Source organism: Saccoglossus kowalevskii, chromosome 18 (assembly GCF_978046115.1).
Source record: "Saccoglossus kowalevskii chromosome 18, keSacKowa6.1, whole genome shotgun sequence".
NCBI lineage: Eukaryota > Metazoa > Hemichordata > Enteropneusta > Harrimaniidae > Saccoglossus > Saccoglossus kowalevskii.
The window spans coordinates 19,874,226-19,894,830 of NC_140658.1; the positions used below are offsets into that span (position 1 = coordinate 19,874,226).

The window sequence follows — 20,605 nt, forward strand, 5'->3', positions numbered from 1 at the left end:
AGGTCTTATTAAAATGTCACATTCTTTGTGCTTTGTTCTCAGTGTGGGTCCCATGTATGTATACAATACATGTACATATAAAATATGTTGTTTACTAACACCCAGTTCAAATATGCACTATGTGACAGCTATTTCTTCTGTATGATTGGTTGACCTATATATAATGTACTATTATAATTTGAAATATGAAACAAAAAGTGGTTGTAGTTTTCAGAATAATATTTTTTCGAGTTGCAATATTTAAGTGTGAAATTTACTGTTTAACCTCAAGAATGCTTGTATGAGTGTTGTGATCAATATCTTAAAATGAGTTGTCAAATGTGAAACATTAGCGATTATTGCTAATTATTTTCAGTTATTCACTTCAACCAACCACATTTCATGTATGCACAGTGGAGTGAATTCAAACAATTTTAGTTTTTGAGTAGAAAGAATTCTCACATGTACGTGTTGGTATACTGTCAAATACTTTATTTTAGCTGGAATTAATTTTCGCTGAAAAGACTTTTTAGGTGTTTTGTATGGAATTTATTTTCACTGATTTTTGACAAGTTGAATGTAAAATATAGGAAAAAAATTATATTCGCTGGATTTTATTTTGACTGAATCGTTCCTTCAGCGAAAATTAATTCCAAGTGAAAATAAAGTATTTTACAGTACTATATTTTGAGCTGTTGCTTAGCAATACCAAATTATCAAGATAATGGAACTTAAGTTGATTGCGTGGAATTTCATTGTAATTTAAGTAATAATCATGGCAATATAGAAAGCGATGCGGACTTGAAACTGATTAAGATATTTATTGAATACTATTTAATCTCTGCCTTATATTAAAAAAACAAAACTTGTTTCAACTTTCAGATGGTGCCTTTAAATTTAAATACATATGTGTGTTTGCATGCAGAGCAGATTTTGCCGAATTTTCGAGGGTCAGTTTTCAAGACTATTTGTAAATATCCAGTATCTGTAAATTCTGTTTCTCACATGACAATAAATGCAATATTCTCTGTTCTTCAGCAATTACGCAGTTTGCTTGAAATCCATACTTGAACCTGTCACCAGTCAACTTGAGATCGTTGAATTAATTTTTAAATTCTGAGGTAAGGGAAGACAAATTCTCATTTCCAACCCGCCTGCCATTAAATTATGCACCTGGGACACTTTCAGTTCCCGTTCAGATGCACTTGTAATATCCCTTTCTAAGTGTTCCTATGTATCGATTCGTCTGTTTGTCTATTAGCTCCTGTATCTCAGACATGCCTGCATTTGTGCATTTGTTTTGTAATTCGAATCAATATTACCAAATTGTGGATAGCTATACTAGTGCTTAAAGCGCGGGAGTCGTCACCTGCGCATGCATCAGATGGCCATAGCGTGTCATTGTTTACAAACGAGCGTATACCCATGAGCCTTTAAATTTTTGACTCCTGTGTGCGAAGCACAAAAGGGAGTCTTTGCAGTTACCCTGTCTGTATGTCTGTATGTATGTATGTCACTTTTTTTTTTTCCACGGTTATCTCAAGAACCACCAATCAAATTTTGGTTAAACTTGGTACATAAATGCTCCAGGATAATGCGCAGAGTTGATTAGGTTTTGGTAAAAATCTATGAATATTAATTACCTAATTTGCATGATAATTAGCTGATTTTTAGCTGTTCCAAGACTTTTCCACTGATATTTGAAGAACCACTCATTGGATTTTGATGAAACTTGGCACGTGGATGCTCTGAACCAATACAGAGATTTGATTAGTTTTGGGTAAAAATCTATGAATATAAATTACCTAATTAGCATGATAATTAACTGATTTTAAGCTGTTCTATGACTGTTCCACTGATTTTTGAAGAACCACTCATTGGATTTCAATGAAACTTGGCACATGGATGCTCTGAACTAATGCGCAGATTTGATTAGTTTTGGGTAAAAATCTGTTAATATTATTAATTACCTAATTTACATAATGATTAATAAATTTTCGGCTTTTCCACTGATATCTCAAGTACTAATCATAACATTTCAATAAAATTTGGTACATACATGTAGATGTCATATGACACTGCACAGACCTGATAGTTTTTAGGGTAATATCAGTACATATTAATTACCTAATTTGCATAATTAATTAATTTTCAGCTTTTGATATTTCGAGTAGTAATGATCACGTTTCAATGAAACTTGGTACATAGTTACTTGAGGACTAATTAGTTTTTGGGTAAATATTTGTGCATATTAATCATCACCTTATTAGCATAATTAGTTAATTTTCAACTTTTCACCTGTTATCTCAAGTACTAATCATCGCATTTCAATGAGACTTGCAACATAGATATTCTAGGACTATGCAGAGACCTGATTAATTTTGGGATAAATAATTGTGCCTATTAATTACCTAATTTGCATAATTAGTTAATTTTTTGCTGTTCTATGGCTGTTGCACTGATGTCTAAAAACCACTCATTGGATTTCAATGAAACTTTTAAAGAGTACCCATCACATTTCATAGAACCTAGGACTATACAACATATTAGTTTTCGGTAAATATTTATGCTTCTTAATCACCTAATTAACATAATTAATTAATACTGATATCTCAAGTATTGATCATCACATTTGAATAAAACTTGGTACATAAATGCTCTAGACAATAGCCTGATTAATTTTGGGTTAAAATCTGTTCATATTAATTCTCTAATTAGCATAATAATTAATATTTTTTGGTTCTAATCACATTTCAAGGAAACTTGGTACATTGTGCAGACTTTATTAGTTTTACACTTAAATCTGTTCATATTAGTTACCTTATTTGCATAATTAGTTTTCTGCGTTTTCATCAACATCTCAAGTTCAAGTACTTTTGAATTAATTTTTAATGTGTCTCCAATACTCTCAGCACACGGGAGTTCTTTTAAGCTTTCTTTGATTAGCGTGTGTCGTTATGCGTGTGCACTGGTAACAACCCTCCTGCTTTAAATTCATCAAAAGCATTTCTGTCATTTCAGAACTAGATTTTGACCCTGACATTATTGGACCCTATTGCACATCACTTTGGGTCGTAGATAATATTCAAAATGGTCGACTGTCGGCCATCTTGAGCTTGTTAGCTCATGACGATTATTGCTACTATGTCTGTTGTCTCTGGTTTTATATCCTGTGGTCCAGTTTGCGCAGTATTACTCCACCCCTTAGTAAAAATGGAGTGCCACAATTTTTTCAGAGTTTGGTCATGACATTGGCCAGTTTATGACATCACTTCAATTACTACTAAGGAAAACTGTCATGCTGTAACGATGTAAATGCCAGTGACCCCAATGTTCAATCTTGGGACTTCTACTTTCGTTTTTTTAGCCCCGCTGTTGACTTTGTCAAGCGGAGCTGATCATATGAGTGATTATCCGTGTCAATGTTTTACTTTTTCGACTTCTTCTTGAAAACTACAAGCCTCAATGCTTTGATACTTGGTGTATATGTACCTTGGATAGACCTCTTTTAGATTTGTTCATTTCATGATATTTTCAATTCTCTAATTTTGGTGAATATTTTGGTCATTTTTGGAAAAAAAGTGATATTTTCGACTTCTTGTTCAAAATTGCAAGTCCAATTGCTTTGATATTACATATATAGGTACTACATGTGGATCTTTCTCAGATGTGTTCATTTTGTGATGATATCTTCAATTCTCTAATTTTAGTGAATATTTTTGGCATTTTTGCTAAAAAGTGATATTTTTGAATTCTTGTTGAAAACAGCAACTCCGATTGCTTTGATACTATACATATTGTTCATTTTCTAATGACATCTTCTGTTCTTTAATTAATTGCAATGTGCATTGCTAACAGCCGGCAGGCTGCTTGTTTGTAAATGATATGCCATTGTTTCTTAGTTGTCATTTTTGTTTAAGACACAATTATCTATACAGCTGAAAAACATGGAAATTATTCAAAATTTTCACTTTGTAAAAATTGGTGTAAATCTCAACAATATGTGATTTAATGCTGACAAATCAATGTCAATGTCAATGTCAATGTCAATGTCAATCACGACTACTGGTAGTACGGGCAATATACATTTGTCTAGTCTAATCGATAATAGAGAGATAGAAAATGAGTCACAATCTCAGTTGGTCAAACTAGCTACATCAAAAAAAAATGAAAAGTGTTTTCCTAAACTATATATTTTTCCTAGAGTTGGAAAGTGTTTGTCTGTCTGCAGCACATTATTTTTCAATTCACCTCGAGCTAAATTGGCTGCCATAATCATTGAAATTATACTGACTTTCAATGTTTTGTTTTTTAATGTTCATGGGATGGTTCCCAATTACGTTTCGTCAATGTTTGTTCAATATACTAGTATACCATCCAGAATATTATGCTCATTAAGCATATTAAGCACGAACGGATATGTATAGGCGATCTCGGTATGAAAACGGTAACATATCATTTTATATATGGCAGTGCATTAAACTGAATGACTTCAAGTCTTGGGTATTTTGTGTAATCTTAAAGCGCGGTGATCGTCGCGCAGCGCGTGTTCGAATTTCATGTAAATAAACAATGTATTTACACGCGTTGTATACGTCGCTATGAGTCCCTTATCGAACAGGACGCGGCGCGAAGACTGCCACCCTTTAAATAGACTGGCTTCTATACAATCCATCACAAGATAACTTGCCAGAATATTCTCGGTTCTCGCTATCTGTCTTGCAATTACTTGGGACTGTAATCAGTACGGGGAATATGTCAATTAGAAATGACCCAATGCCATGTTTACCAAGGAAAGGAAATGCACCGGTACCCGTGCGGATTGACCACCCCTTGGACAAACGCGGTCTAGATCAAGATATGCAAAGCTGGTTCACAAGGGGGCATCAGATCATGCACATACAACTTGTTACTGAAATATAAATACAGATAAAACCAGTTCAATTATTTCATCCAGATTCCATGATATTAATTATTTAAAAGCAACCTTTATTTCACAGTCACTCTAGTTTTCACTTTTGTAAAAATTATTTTACTAATCAAAAGGCTTTTCACTCCCATCATGCAATCTCCCATAGTACTTCTGCAGACACAGCGGCGATTGCCAACATAACTACAAATAACTTCGCTCTCAGGAGCTGAGGAATGACTGATTGGCCATGGACGTAGGAATCATAGATAAGCATTATTTTATTATATATAGAGGGACTGTGATATAGCCAAAAGTCGCGCCTCGAACGGATGTATTTGTAATCCGTACATCAACATTTTTGGATATAACAAAATATTTAATGTATTACGCAAAATCAAATCTGTTGCCTTTAATTATATACAAGACACCAGACACATCCGGGCATTTATTATTTTGTTGGAATACACACATTTTCTGATTCCTATTGATACATGGAGAATAAATATAGACAAAATTTAATATAGTCACTGTAAGCCAGTTGTTGACATCACAACCTACAACACCATTAGAAAAGTAGTACGTCCATGATTCAGCTTCACTTGTAAATTAGCTTTTTTTCTATGTTCTCACGTTATTTAAAGTATTGTATTTCGTTCAACACCCACTACTTACCGCGCCAGACACAACAGTATGGTATAGGCGGGGACATCGATCGCTTGCATATTTTTAGGTATCATGTATAACAACTGTGTTATTGTGGCTGCTCACATATAACTTACAAGACAATCTCTATAAATAATTACTCATATGTTGCTTTATCAACAACATGTGTCTAATGCACACAACTTAAGAAACCCATTCGCAGTGTTGAAACTATAATACTTAAGATTACACCCGTCTACTAGGTTATAACCAGTCGTAACAATAATTATAGTAATAATACTAATAACTTTATTGTCAACCTATCTCCATTGAGATCTGGACTAACATACAATAAAGATTAAAAGATACAGAACATATATATTTAAAATACAAAAAATACAACAACTAAAAATAAAAATTTAACAGAAAAAGAAAAAAAATAACAGTAAAAAAAGTCTTTTACAAAGTAGTAAATAAATAGTTTACATATAAATGTGAGAATGCATTATATTTTCAGGGCAGCTAACAATCTCTGTATATTTTCTTTTTTCATAAGAAAGCATTTGTGAATGTATTTTGATATTTTGAGAATCAGTTTTTCATCTTTGTTATTTAGAAGAGTTTCTAACTTCTCTCTATTGGTATTGTTTTTAGGCTGTGTTTCTAATTTTTGAATACATGTATATCGTTTCTTTCATTCATGTATAATTTACAGTTTAGAAGAAAGTGTATTTTTATCCTCTACTTCACTAGTTTTACAAATGGGACATTTTCTGTATGTGTCAGCCGTGATATGAGTTACAAGACAGTGTTCCATTACTTCTAAAGTCACCTAATATGACTCTAGGCATGTCAATACTTGGCTACCAATTTTAAAGTGAGATTCATGGTAAAAAATCAAACGGCGCACCGGTCTCTTGAGTATGTCGTCGTCCAAGAGGTACGAACCACATCGAAGTCACGACTCGGTTAACCTTGCTCAACTGGTTCGTAACCTGTCTTGTGATTGGTTGTTGACAAATGCTGAACAGGCCGCGCCTCCAACTGTGCCATGCGTTCGGGCAAACCGTTAATTATTCGTAAATTGAGTCAATTTGTGTAGTTTTCTTGATTTATTCTGCAGATATAGGTAAAATATAGGCAAAGCTTTGGCGAAATTTGAAAGAGCAACTAATATTCTTCAACCTGATATTTTTTATAGATTTTATTTTTCATTCTGTTCTTCTGTTTTTTACAGTTAAAAAATACGAGCTGGCTGGAGCCTTCATCCCTTGTCTATTTCTTACACTAGATACTAGCCGATACCCCTTCCCCGTTCATAGAGAGTGCGTACAGTTGATCATAGTGCCTGGGCTCCCTGTGGTAAAACTCAAGTATTGCATAATGAAAATTATTTAAATGTATGAAAGTGATTGAGTGCAGCGCCCCCGTATAGATCACGTGACTAGCAGTGCAAGTGCGTAAATACATACTCCTGCCCTTTAGTATAATACATTAGTCTTAGACAGTTTTACTATCGGAGGGTCAGTGTCCTCTTGTTATTGTGGCTGATTGCTTGTATTGGCGACCGTTATAGTGTACAGGTGAGTTGTTGCTGACTCATTGTGCTCTCGTTCTCATAGAAAATGGATTCTGTTATGTTGTTACGTCATAGCTTGAGTTTGAGATCGACGGACTGTGTCTGAAGCTATTTCGGGTATTTGATAGCTACGAGAACGTTCATATAAACCCCCCAATCTTGCATTATCATCCAGTCGTACGCAACGGATTACGTCTTGATTTAATAACAGCCCAAACCATTCACGTTCACTACTAACAGAGAGAAAAACCGACATTAGTCGCTATCGGGTGATTCATTGTGTATTTGACCTTGGCTTGACCTCGATTGCAGTGTATTACTATGGGAGGGGGGGGGGGGCAAGGGTTATTTTTGTTCAACGTAATTGCAATATTTTTTTTGTTCGTACAACGTAAATTGAAACAAATAAATTCCGTAATTCTGTAATCACAAGCTAGACGTACAACGTAATCAATCAAATATTTTTTTCGTACACTGTAAAAATGTGTTATTTTTCTCGGTACGTACAAGAATTTACATCCAAATAAAAAAAAATCGTAAAGAATAATCCAGGGAAATTACATTTTCATAACTGTAAAACGACTAGATGACACAATTCACTGCAAAATTTAGGTAAAATAAAAACATTCAATTTTCACTGTAAAAACGACTTTTTTTTTCTTGTAAATTGTAAACAAAAACTTTTCATTTCCAGTAAAACTGTACCAGCTACCCATTGCCAACCCCCTACTATGTTTGTGGTATGTGTAGTAGTATACAAAAACATTCGGGTTCAGTTGTCTGAAGACGATCCGTCACTGACGTGTTAATTATTGCTGGATAGCTAAGTACTCAATGGTCAAGGTTGTAAAATACGCCGTAAGATACGGTTGAAACAATTATACCAATCAGGACTATAGTGCAGTCGACGTCGCCGTTTTACTAATAATCACCGTTGGGTATAGATGATAAAGTCGTCACATGCTTAGCCCAAATATTTATTTTTAAAAATATCCCAATTTACAAAATGGAGGAACATTCACGCACTTGGAAACGATAATGTCTTCAGAAGTGATACCGTTGAGGGCAGCATATCCTTCGCAATCGAAATGGGTAGAAGCTCAGAAATAACGTACACCCCCGGGAACGTACATCAGAGCATAAGGCAGTGGATAAATAAATCCAGCGAGGAGTCAAACAACATACCAGTCTACTAGTATTGTTTCGAGGTCTTAGGGCGTGACAAGGTGTAAAATTTGGAGTTGATGTAGAGATATTAGACAAGTCCGAGTCGTACAAAGCAAAGTAAACTGAGTGTGTGCGTTCTGGTTTACTTTATCGTAGTGAGGCAGCTATTATAGCCAGTGTCAGTCTCCGGTGCATTGTGATATAAGTCAGTATATATAGGAAAATCCGCAATCAGCCTCATGGGGGCTATTATTTTACCAACAACAGTGAAGTTTATAATTGTAATTCCACACCAAAACGGACAACTACATATACTTATTTTGTTTATAATAGGTGTGACAAAGATGACAGAGAAACCGGAGGAAACGCCCCTTACATATCCGCCAGCCGGCGGTGAACTAGGCGGTCAGCAGCCACCACCGCCACAATATCCCCAACAGCCTCCACCCGCCCAATATCCCCAACAGCCTCCACCCGCCCAATACCCTCAACAACCACCACCCCAGTATCTACAAGGTCCTCCGCCGCCGCAGGGATACGTTCAAGCTCCAGTTGGTCAACAAATGGGCACGACTGTGGTCGTTGGAGCCGGACCTAACGGTATATACTATTAATGTTTTTTATTATTATTTATGATATGATTTTATTATGCACAATAACACTCGGATTGTGTATACCTTATAAAAGAAATAGATTTATAACTCATACAAGGCAACGTTGTTATAAGTCCTCTAGTACGAAGCGCTTTAAATTTTGTGGCGTAATTGTGTGAAATTGATCCGTGGTCGTTGTCAATAACAAAATTGCAAGTGTCTTCTTGAACTACGTCGCTAATCAACTATTACGACATTTTGACGTCACAGATGTGGTTCGTCGCTAGAGGGCGCGACCTATAGGAAAGTTTATTGTCTTCGAATGAAGAACTATTATAATTATGCACACATCAGAGTGTTTCAGGGGCGGTTATTGGTACATTTGGGAATTGGGAACCGTGCATGCTTCCGTGTTTTGCCGGAGATATCGAAACTGTTAAAATCCACTGTTACAGTTCCCGTGGTGCACTCAGTTTTGGTATGGAATTGTGTCCTTCTATCCTCCATGTAGTTAACCTAACTGTGTATCTGTAATTTCTAGTGACCACAGTTCATTCCCCTCGTTACCGTGACTACCCGGTTCAAGTGCAGTGTCCCTCATGCCAACAAGTGGTTTCCACTCAAACATCTTACGTCACCGGCCTCTTTACCTGGATGGTTGCTGGTATCATCTGCGTGTTTGGGTGAGTTGCCATATCCATAACATTCGTGTATGCTTTTTGTTTATTCACGTCACGGTTTGATTGCCACGTGTTTGTTGACTTTTACCTTGCCCTACTTCTCGATTCACGTAGGATTTGGTTTACAGCTTCAACACTCATATCACCACGATACTGATTTTGCTGAATCACCACACCCTTCTAGTAGTTGTATTAAATACACGATGTTTATGACGTAATCATTCGAATCAAATGTTCTCTTCAAAAGTTCGTTTTTCGTTTCATGGCCCCTCTGTATTTCGAACTATGGTGGCGATGTAATGATGTACCATATAGAAATCTATGAGGCTGGTCAGTATACTAGTAGTTTCAAGAGCATGTGTCGCAAGGACATAACAATCACAAAAAATATTTGAGCAAAGCCTTTTTCACGACTGTACTATACGAAACTCATTAACTCTTCAAAAAAGTCACAAATCAAAAACTTCGCAAGCATAGATTCGGCACGACTATCAAACAAATACGTTATGGTGTGGGTACTTAGCATTTCCTCAATAAATAAGTGTCAGTTTTGATGTGCATGATAATTATCGAAGACGAAATGATATTTCATAGTGGCGACCTGGTACCGTCGGGTTACTTTTCCCGATTGCCGATCGTGTACCTTAAGCCCTGGTAATTTATTCATATACGGTACCACCAAAAAACAATTTTCCCAAAAAGATCAATCTCGGGATATTTGAAGCTGAGCTAACATCATAGTGCACAGCGCGTTCTGATTTCTTGTAAATACACACGACTCGCGCTGTATACGTCGCATGGGTCCCACATTGAACGCGACGCTTTATAGTAAAACATTCGTATTCTTTGTTTTCTTATTTCAGCGGTTGGCTTGGCTGTTTCCTGATACCTCTGTTTCTGGATGTCTGCAAAGACGTGGAGCATACGTGTCCCAACTGTAAAACGCTGGTCGGAAAATTTGATCGCCTCTCTTAACTCAGGCACAGCTATTTACCGCGGCAGCGGATACACGATATATTGATACAGTCATATTTGTCCATTGTATTATGTAGTAATGTTGTCGACCCAAAGTCACAGTTCACTCTCTGCAATTGGGCATCAGTAGGTAGTGCACGTCTGGAGCCACATTCGTGGGTTGCTTGGACACGTATATTGTTTTAAATGATATCCAGCTCAAAGTTTTACTTAAACGTCGGACACATATTTTTAAGCCTTTCTACTTTTGACTTGGCCACACGTCGAACAAATTGGTCTCAGCGGCTACGGATGCTATTTGAGGCGTCACTTTCTTATCGATTACAGATTTGCATTTATTTAATTTTACTATAGTTTTATAAATTAACCAATAATCAGACGACCCTAGGCATTGGAGGGGAACATGACTAGTAGGGAAGTGGGAGGCATTGTAAGGATAGAATGGGTAGACGGCATTCTGTTGGTAGTTAATAGTTGGGTGATCTTGGGTATTCGGTAGGGTGGGATGATGGGTATTGGGTGACTGTGCAGTGAGTATTTGCACTTTTTGTAAACGATTCTGAATTGTTTTTATTAAACAGCATCGATGTTAATAAAATGAATCTTCCTCGTTTTTCCTTTGTCACGTATTCTGATTTAAATTGTCTATAGCTAAGTGAAACATGTTATGCACATGGAATGAAATCGACATGACATCGGAGATCTATGGAGACAACATACAGCAATCACATACTAGTAATTCAGTCTCTAGATAATCAATATTAGTTTTATTGACCGTCACATGGACGCGTTCTGGCCAATGAACGTGGCGTTCTTGCACATGAGGCTTAGTAATGATGTATTTTATACTGTAAAATGACTAATTTTCACTGGGTTTAAATTTCACTGATTTACCATTTCGAGCATATTCAGTGGGTTTTAAATTCACGGTTTCGTCATTTAGATAATGTGTTCTATGCTAAATTTTACATATTCACTGTGTTTTAATTTAGCGCGTTTTTCCAGTCAGCGAAATAAGCTAAATTAAAACCCAGTGAATAATTACCCCCTTTACAGTACTTGTCACGGCCCCACGCTACGTGTGTCACGTCCTTGCGCCAAGAAACGACATACAAAGGAAAAAAAATACTACCAAAATATAAATGTATTTATTCTGCTCACAGGTTATCACATGACAAAACAATATGCTAGACATGCTAGACACTCAAAACGTCAAAATTACTTATGTACAGACTACTGTCATCACTTATTTTATGTTTAGGAGGCTCACGGGAAAGATCGTAACTCTCTGAGCAAATATTAACACGAAACATATATGATCGTAATCTGCTATATCGCAGATTTCTGAAAACATATACATTGCTATAACTGCATGCTTAGTAACTGGCGAGGAAAGTCCTTATCTCAATTAAACTATAACTTGTGTTTCCCCTCTCGCTACCATAAAAACGGTACAATATTCACGCTCTCAAATCTATATAACTAATGTCTACTAGAACTGAGACCCACTACTAAAATAGAATAGAAATACACATAAATATATCACAGTTGTGCACATCATGGCCGCTATAAGACCCATGTCGAACACGAACATGAGACCTAATAAAGAAATGTTATAATCCCCTTGCGATAAATAAATAAATATATATGTGAGTTATTTATGTTTTATTTCGTGAAACTTTCATTTAAAAGCAAACAAAAAAACACGCATTATATTATGCATTTTTACCTTGCCCGTACCATCAAAGATGGAAGGGAAAGGTATATTAAGGGAAAAATTTTGTCCGGCGTTGTCGTCGTCGTCGTCGTTGTTGTTGTCGTCGTCGTCGTTAATAATTGTTATTGTGTGCATAATAACTTTAATAATTCTATTCCAAACTTTATCAAACTTCCTGAGTTTGAACAACAGATGTCCTATATGAAAATATCATGCAAAAATTGAGAAAATCTGATAAAATATTTTGACTATTTCTACTTGACTGATCACTGGTGATACACATCAAAGGTCACTGATCTCAGTGGAAATATGCATTGTTGTATGTGTTCAATGAAGCAAATGATTTATCTTGTAATAATATCCTTGGTAATGTATCTCAGAATCCCATACTGGGTTTCAAAACCAACTCATGGAGAGATTGCACAGTCTGATACACATTTGCAAACCTACCAATAAAATCTTTACAGAAAACAAGATGTCAGAAAATCAATATAAGCACTGCTATGAACTGGGTGCCAAACTTTGATCAAGATCTGAAGCTAATAGAAAATCTGTTTAGTCAAAAGTTATCAAATCAAAAACAATACATAAAAAATACATTAAAAGCAAAACATTTCATCCACATTTTAAAAAGAAAATTATTCTAAAATATATGTATTCTGTATTTGACAAACAGTTCATTCGACAAATGAAAACTCACAGGAATATGTTTCAGCTATTAGAACAGAATGATAGAGTTTTTATAATACTAGTTTAAAAACGCACTTCAGACATTGCAGTGTTTGAAGATGTAGTTTCTCAGGAGGCAACAGTACTGTTGACTTCTCCCTCCACTGGACACCAACTATTTAAGTTGATTTGCATACAAAGCAGAGCTTGCAACATGATAGCTATTCATAAAGGGTGTTTTTTTACTTTTCATATAATACAGTAGTCACACAATGAGGCAGTTCATATTTGTCTCAGTGAATCATTCATTTTTGACAGACACCTGTACAAAATACTTGAACTAAAGCCAGCTAAATTTTTCTGTTATCTTGCATGTTTTATGAATCTATTCACATCTAAAAGTAGCACTTTTTTTTGCAATGAGATATTTGATTTTATTCTAAATATCTCAATTACTTTCAATAAAGCTGGAAATTATGTTCCTTAAAATAATTAAACAAATAAGGCACCAATGTTTTTGTAAGATATTTACATCTTTTAAGGACATTCGGTAGACTGATTCCCCACTGTTGGTTCAACCCCAAAACTTGTTTGTATTCAAAATTAATTATGACAATGCATATTTATATTGAAACAAACTATGATAAAGGGAATTATATTATATAACAAAGGGCAAGGTCACCAGAGTTCAACTATGTTATTTGTCTGAATACGTCGTTCTGATTGGTCAAAATCAGATTTTTAATTAATATGCAAAATACACCGTATACCACGGCTTTTCACGTTTTGAAGTAGGCCCCAAACGTAAATAACACACGGTAGGGATACAACCTTCTGTTAACTGAATCGACAAAAATCATTTTTTTTACATTACGGGCATGTGACACAATAAACAAAATTGCGACCCCTGGGTTTTTTAGGTTTGAAAAAGATGCAAAATTTTTTTTTTCAGAATTATTTTAGGAAATATCACGCTTTGAGCTCGTTGCTATGGGCAGGCCATACTGGCTAAGATTATGCCCACATAACAGGCTTGTCACATTGTACATATTGATGAGGTTACACGACACCCCGTCCAGCCCACCGTAAGTCAAAGGTTAGTGTGCACTGGGCTATACAACAATTCACCCTCAACCACACATTTCAATTTTCTATGATTAATGTATTGTAAATTTCCCTCACCCAGGCTTCGTAAAATCATAAACATATCGATTTCATAAGTGTAATCAAATTGTAGAACAAAGCAATACTCCGCATAAAATCGCGACCAAAATTTTACTCGGGTAAGCTACTGTAAAATACTTTATTTTCGCTATTTTATACCTTTTTTCATATATTTTACATTCATCTCGTCAAAAATCAATAAAAAAAACTCCATAAAAAACGCCCAAAGTATCTTTTCGGCGAAAATTAATTCCAGCTAATATAAAGTATTTTACAGTAATTTATTTTATAGAATCATGACCACAATATTTAAGTAAACTGAATCCAATACAAATACTCGGAAACAAATCAGTAAAAAATAGATAAAAGAACTGAGAACAAGAGCGTAGCATAGCTAAGTATGATATTTATGGTAAGTTTTATAAATTTTATCTGTTCGTGTCCTCACTAAGTAACTATTCGAAATAACTAGACGTTTCGAACAATGGTTCGTTATCCATAATTTAGAAGGAAATGTTAAAACGTACCGGTAGAATATAAAAACACGCACAATAACTGTAAAATGGAATCACACACTAACGGATTTCACAATAGAACGTACGGAGTGAGTGTACTCGGTTTTTGTGACCATTGCGTAAAATAAGTCTGACGGACAGCGAGGCCACTAATCAATCATGCATTATTGATCGGTTTCAGCTATACATAGAAACCAACAAACATGTGCCTATGACGTTACACGTTCCTATGTACCTTGGTTCATAAAGCCACTGACAATTAGAAAGGCCTTTTCACAATCTCGTGACGTCCGCTATTGTGTAGCATTGCAAACCTATACTGCACACAAAGCACTCAGCTTCAAGCCAATTCAACATATTACAGTCTACTGCACTGTTCACTAGTAACATTTCTAGCAAAGATGGACCAAAATCGAGCCCCACCGCCGCCGCCGACGTACAACGAAGCAGTCCCAGGAGGTGTGCAGGCACAACCACAACCCGTGACAGTACAGCCAGCAGGTAGACCACTTATGTACTAGAGAAACTGGGGTGAAAATGACACCTCGTATGTGTTGTGATATTTGCCATTTTTTAGTAACACCACGTCTACGTACTTGTATACGTCATGATTGCAGTGCACTGCATTCAAGGAGAAATTGTGATAAGGCGACCTTTTTCGGTTGTTCTCATACCGTACCGCGTGTTAGCGATATTGATTCTCAGTCATGTGCCTTTCGTCGGGCTAATTAAAACGACATTTTGCACAAATGCGTTGTTTATTCTTTAAAAATAGATTTATTCAGCAATAATAGTAATATACAGCCTCGTACGTCACAAAATCACCTGACGAATGAACATTCACCTGAGGTTGTTTGTTGATTAGTACTTTTCTCTATGATTTGTCTCATCATCTAGCTCCATGATCTCATGAACATGAACCTCTAGCCAAGTTCATAAACGAGAACACTTCAATTCTACATAACGGCATTTGCAGTAACCGTAGTGGTCGTGCTTTTTTTTTTAGTGACCGTGATCTCCGCTGGGATAAGATATACCCAAGTGCCTGTAAGCCAAGAATGTCCGCATTGTCACAATACTATCGTCACCACGGTGACCTATGAGAATGGTACCGTTACCTATCTTGCTGCAGGTATCGTCTGTCTTGTTGGGTAAGTACTAACACGTTGGGCGTGTCCTGTTCACACTGATATATATATATATTCAGCGCTGCGGAAATCGACACCAGCCCAAAGAAACTCGACAATCAACATAGCTCCAGGTATCCATAAGAAATCCCCAGGCATAACCAAGCACTTATTTCTATTAAAGCGGGAGGGTCATCACCTGCTCACGTGCGGGAATTGAGTACCAGGCGACGATAACAACACACACTAAAAACGAAAGGCTCATGGGTAGACGCTTGTTTGTAAACAATGACACGATATGGCCATCTGGCGCATGCGCAGGTGACGACTCCCCGCTTTAAATTAAATAAAAATAATTTGCAAATAGTTTTTGTATCCACTCCCATTAATTCATTTATACATATATTAATTAATTAATTCACTCACTAATTCTATTTTACTTTGCAGGTGTTGGATGGGTTGTTGTCTGATCCCGTTTTGCATTGATGCGTGCAAAGACGCAGTGCACTGTTGCCCTAATTGTAATATTGTTCTAGGAAAATATTCACAAATGTAGGACCCGAAAAAAGACTATAATTAAGGTTGTTCGCGGGTATTCAACCTCATCTATTAAATACCGTCAATCAAATTACGTTTATTTCTTTTAATATTGATAAATAATTATTGATTTAGACATCAGTCATTGACTTTTATAATTTTTTACCAAGTAGAAAATATTCTTTCGAAGAAAACCAGTCTAAAAAAAAAAAAAAAAAAATCGTCGTAATTCCCCAATCATTCGGGATAATCATAAGGAACTATCTTATTTTCTACATATTTTTTCATCATATGTATACGAACGAAATTGTGAGATATGCTGTGAACTTTTTACTATAGTAACCATTGGAAAAAATTTCAAAAATCTCCATGTTTATAGATGTTTGACACATTCTTTGTGCGAAAAGTAGTTCAGTGACCATTAATTTTTTTATCTAGATTTTGTGAGCAGTGGCATAAAATAAAACCATAAGTCAGGGAAACCGGCGATCAATTTCAGAGTAGCTACAAACGATCATCAGAGTATCCGCACGCATGACGTCATCGGATACACGCCCTCAGCCAATGGATTTGAACTTGTACCTGGTTTGAATGTTGTTAATATGTACACATTTACTATTTATATCTTGTCTGAAAATCAAGTTTTGTAAACAAATTCCTCTTTTAATTGAGATTGAAATAAAATGACGTAAGCTTTGTCCTCATTTTGTAATGTTATATTTCTACTGTAATCGCTTGCCAGTGCGTTCCAGACCTCGCTCTTCAAAACATGTTAGCGTAAGCATTGACATTTCATGTAAACACAGTGTAATCTACATGCGCTGTGACGTCGCAGGAGACCCATGTCGAACAAGACGCGGGGCGACGATATAAGCTGTGTATTCTAGAATTTGATGGAAAACCAAAACCGTCCGGTGGGGGCGGGGACGTGAAAAATACATTGTTTACATGAAATTTGAACGCGATGTGTGACTACAAACTAATATGGTGAAGAACCTGTATTCAGATGCAGCAATTAAACACATAATCGTAAATTTATGGCACGATGCGATCACAGTGATGACCACTGGGCCTAGAGGGAGGGGCACATGCATACCAAAATATATATGTGATGGACACTTGCTGTAATTATCATCGAATGATTTTCGAATGATTTTCGTGTTTAATCGGTGAATACTGTGATAGATAGGTAAATATGAATAAATCGCGGCTGCTACATACATTTACACGTCATAATACTGGTACGCCCATCTCTGCCAGTACGCAATTTGCTGACATGGAAAACAATATACCATTTATCATATTCTGTCGCACTAGGTAGAATTGAGTCGAGTTGAAAATATATGCCACATTTCATTATTATAAGTTCATATCAACCAAAAATGACAAAACAAAATTGGATCTCTTGACAATTGTTCGGGATATAAAAGTCCCAAATGTCATAGAAAATTATAAAAATCGGATTATTTTCACGCTGGTTTCTGTAGTGAGATTCTTATTTTATATTTCAAAATGTGCTCGGCGACATGGGATAAAAATGACATATGTTATTGATACCAACCCTAATAATAAAAGTTATTGCATCCATGGGCAGTAACATGCTCAGTAGTTTAAACTTTGAATTCGGCTCGACCTACCTTAATATACAAACTGTACCTAAAGTGCACAATTACCACTAATCGCGCCCTCCATTGACAACGCGCTTCGATGACGTAAATAGGTGATATGAAGGCCGCCATTGAAAACATTGGTGTCGTTTTGATCTGCAGTCGTTCATCTTTGAAGATTGTGCTTTGAGAGATTTTACTATATTACCTGGTTCACACAGATTAGAAATAAGCCGTTGTAGGGCCAGTGAGAACACCGGTGTTCCGTCGCATTGATTCTACAACGGTGTATTTCGTTTGCGATCACACGACATTAAAAACGCCGGTGTAATTTTATATTAGGCCTGTGTAGCAACCCCCTCTATAGTTAGACCCGTGTTTGAACATATTCGTACTCTATCACTACGGTTATTATTTTCAATTGCTTCCTTGAATCTTGACTTCAAAGGTTTTACTTTTGACGGCACAGTTCTGTGGGTTTATCTCACATGAACATGAATTCCCGATAGAGGGTATTTGTGCCACTGTTTATGCCACTGTGCGTGTTCACACACACTTTTGTTTAGAATTTAGGTCTGAGCTCGGACTCTGGTCAGAAAGTTTACGCCGGTGTAAAATCCGCCATTTTTACACCGGCGTAAACTGGTCACACGGTAAAAATAACACCGTCGTTAAATTTACGGCGGTGCTACAACGGCGTAAATGTTACGTGTGAACCAGATATATATTAGATGGCGAACGAACACACAACCATACAGAGTTGTCGAGTTTGAATGGCATTGCCTCACTGTGGGGTATAATAATACGCTTCAGTTGAACTTGATGGCAGAATAAAACAGTCAATGTGGATGCAAAACACGGTATGGTTTATTGCTGGATAAACTGGCATAGAAACATGTAACACATGAATAAGGAGCCCCGAAACTCCGAAACTAGCCCTTTATATAGGTGCGTATCGAACGTGAGAGAAAACACGTAAGCGGGAAATACAAAATGAAGTACGCGGGAGAAAAAGATACAATACAGAGTAAAATGATTGGCTGAAATTAAATGATTCTAATTGGTCGAGAATTACTCAGAGGAATCCTTCATGCGAAAGGTAAACGAATTAACTATAGCGAAATGACATGTAATAATAATATTAGCAATATGAAAACGAATACAAATATATATTATGAATCTCCGACACTCACTCACACACTTCATGATTTTGACGCCCGTCACAGAGGCGCCCTGCTACTAGAGGACGCAATTTTATAGGATGGTGTATTGTTTGAGTTATTGGTACCTTTCACCCTCTAAATTACGGACGTATTTGGAAATAGGATGGACACAGTTAAACAAACAAATTAAACAAAAAAACCTTTGAAACTGCAACGATCAATTAGTAGGCCATAGGGTGGAGTTATTTATTGCACAAAGTAGGTAAAGAGGGCATAAATTTACTAAACGCGTAGTCTGCCCTCCGAATCTGTGTTCTGTATCAGTCGAGCAATGTGTGCGTTCTGAATACGTCGCATGGGACCCATATCTAACATTACGCAATCATATACAGTATAGTAGGCATACAGTGTCTATGGTTTAACTGACATCTATATTAACAAAACGTTGTAAACAGCATAATATGATTTTTAGTATAACACGGAGAAGAATGTCGTCGTGGGCAACTTGTTTGGTTTGCTAATGCCATTGTCGATGATACAGGGTATTCAAGAATATGAAATTATTATAAAAGTAAACTCGAATGAAATAGACAAATTTAAAGTGAATCACAAACTTCGTTCGTCATGCAATCTGGGAAGGAAACACGATTTAGCTGTCAATTATTATATGAAATGAAAAAAAAATCTGAGAGAGACTAACACCAAAGGTAACTGCAGGATTGTGTGTATGATAATCCTCAAACTTAGTTTATCTCTAAATGCATCGAAAATGGTAGTTTTGGCCACCAAATTTATGAACAAATATTCGCCACAAAAATGAAATCAAAAACCATGTTTTAAACGAAAAGAAAACTACCCAAGAAAAAGTTCCATGTTTTAAACGAAAAGAAAACTACCCAAGAAAAAGTTCATGCGAAAAAATCTTCCGCACGCATGAGTGGGGTGTTGACAGGTGAAGAATAACATCATACACGCACGCCGTGAAATAAATTGTTCCTAACGGTCATAATTAATGACTGTGGGTGCCGAGCCAACAAACATTTACACAACAGAATAATATTTACAGAGTAATATTTACGACATGATGTCAGAAAGGTCTGACTCGTTCACATAAATTACGCAAGTATACACATAAAGTTTGAACCATTCAAGTCAACAAGTAAAATGAACATTATAGCAAAAACCTGCTTCCACAGGATGACGTCAGACCAACATTTTCTAGCAAGCTTTGAATTTTCGCGTATAGTTGGTTTAACTTTGTAGCTGTAGTATTAGTTTAGTTGTGCTGGATTTCAACGCATTGTCGTTGAGGGCGGTTTCGGATGTTGGTTAATATTTTCTTTGTGAACTGCATATAACCTGTTGAGGCGACAGTATTACGATTGGCTTACATGTGTCACGTGGCTACCAATGCGTTACCTTGAATCGACGGATATCCTTTCAAAACGTCAGTGTTTCACAGCTAGCAAACGTTTCCTGTACTATCTGCTGCACAAGTCTTTCTGGAAAACTACAAACTTCCCCGATTACTGATCACTGCAGTAGGATTATTATAACCGAAGATCTGCACTTAAGGTAC

General features: G+C 36.3%; 2 protein-coding genes across 2 annotated transcripts; both read left to right on the forward strand.

The window, feature by feature from the left end:
• Window positions 1–6,971: 6,971 nt before the first annotated feature.
• On the forward strand, window positions 6,972–10,730 carry LOC100368995 (lipopolysaccharide-induced tumor necrosis factor-alpha factor homolog). The gene is made up of 4 exons (XM_002739594.4): window positions 6,972–7,116; window positions 8,613–8,879; window positions 9,414–9,555; window positions 10,416–10,730. Exons 2-4 carry the CDS (start codon window positions 8,624–8,626, stop codon window positions 10,525–10,527), a joined length of 510 nt encoding a protein of 169 aa, XP_002739640.1. The 5' UTR covers window positions 6,972–7,116; window positions 8,613–8,623; the 3' UTR covers window positions 10,528–10,730.
• A 4,139-nt stretch (window positions 10,731–14,869) lies between these two features.
• On the forward strand, window positions 14,870–16,960 carry LOC100369143 (lipopolysaccharide-induced tumor necrosis factor-alpha factor homolog). Its single transcript, XM_002739595.3, has 3 exons — window positions 14,870–15,093; window positions 15,599–15,743; window positions 16,167–16,960. The coding sequence occupies exons 1-3, from the start codon at window positions 14,994–14,996 to the stop codon at window positions 16,273–16,275; spliced, it is 354 nt and encodes a 117-aa protein (XP_002739641.1). The 5' UTR covers window positions 14,870–14,993; the 3' UTR covers window positions 16,276–16,960.
• Window positions 16,961–20,605: the final 3,645 nt, after the last annotated feature.

Coding starts and splice junctions, on each gene's coding strand:
- LOC100368995 (XM_002739594.4), top strand. CDS start 8,624: ATGACAGAGAAACCGGAGGAAACGCCCCTTACATATCCGCCAGCCGGC. Junction 8,880..9,413: donor CGTTGGAGCCGGACCTAACG/GTATATACTATT, acceptor TGTAATTTCTAG/TGACCACAGTTCATTCCCCT. Junction 9,556..10,415: donor GGTATCATCTGCGTGTTTGG/GTGAGTTGCCAT, acceptor TTCTTATTTCAG/CGGTTGGCTTGGCTGTTTCC.
- LOC100369143 (XM_002739595.3), top strand. CDS start 14,994: ATGGACCAAAATCGAGCCCCACCGCCGCCGCCGACGTACAACGAAGCA. Junction 15,094..15,598: donor CGTGACAGTACAGCCAGCAG/GTAGACCACTTA, acceptor TTTTTTTTTTAG/TGACCGTGATCTCCGCTGGG. Junction 15,744..16,166: donor GGTATCGTCTGTCTTGTTGG/GTAAGTACTAAC, acceptor TTTACTTTGCAG/GTGTTGGATGGGTTGTTGTC.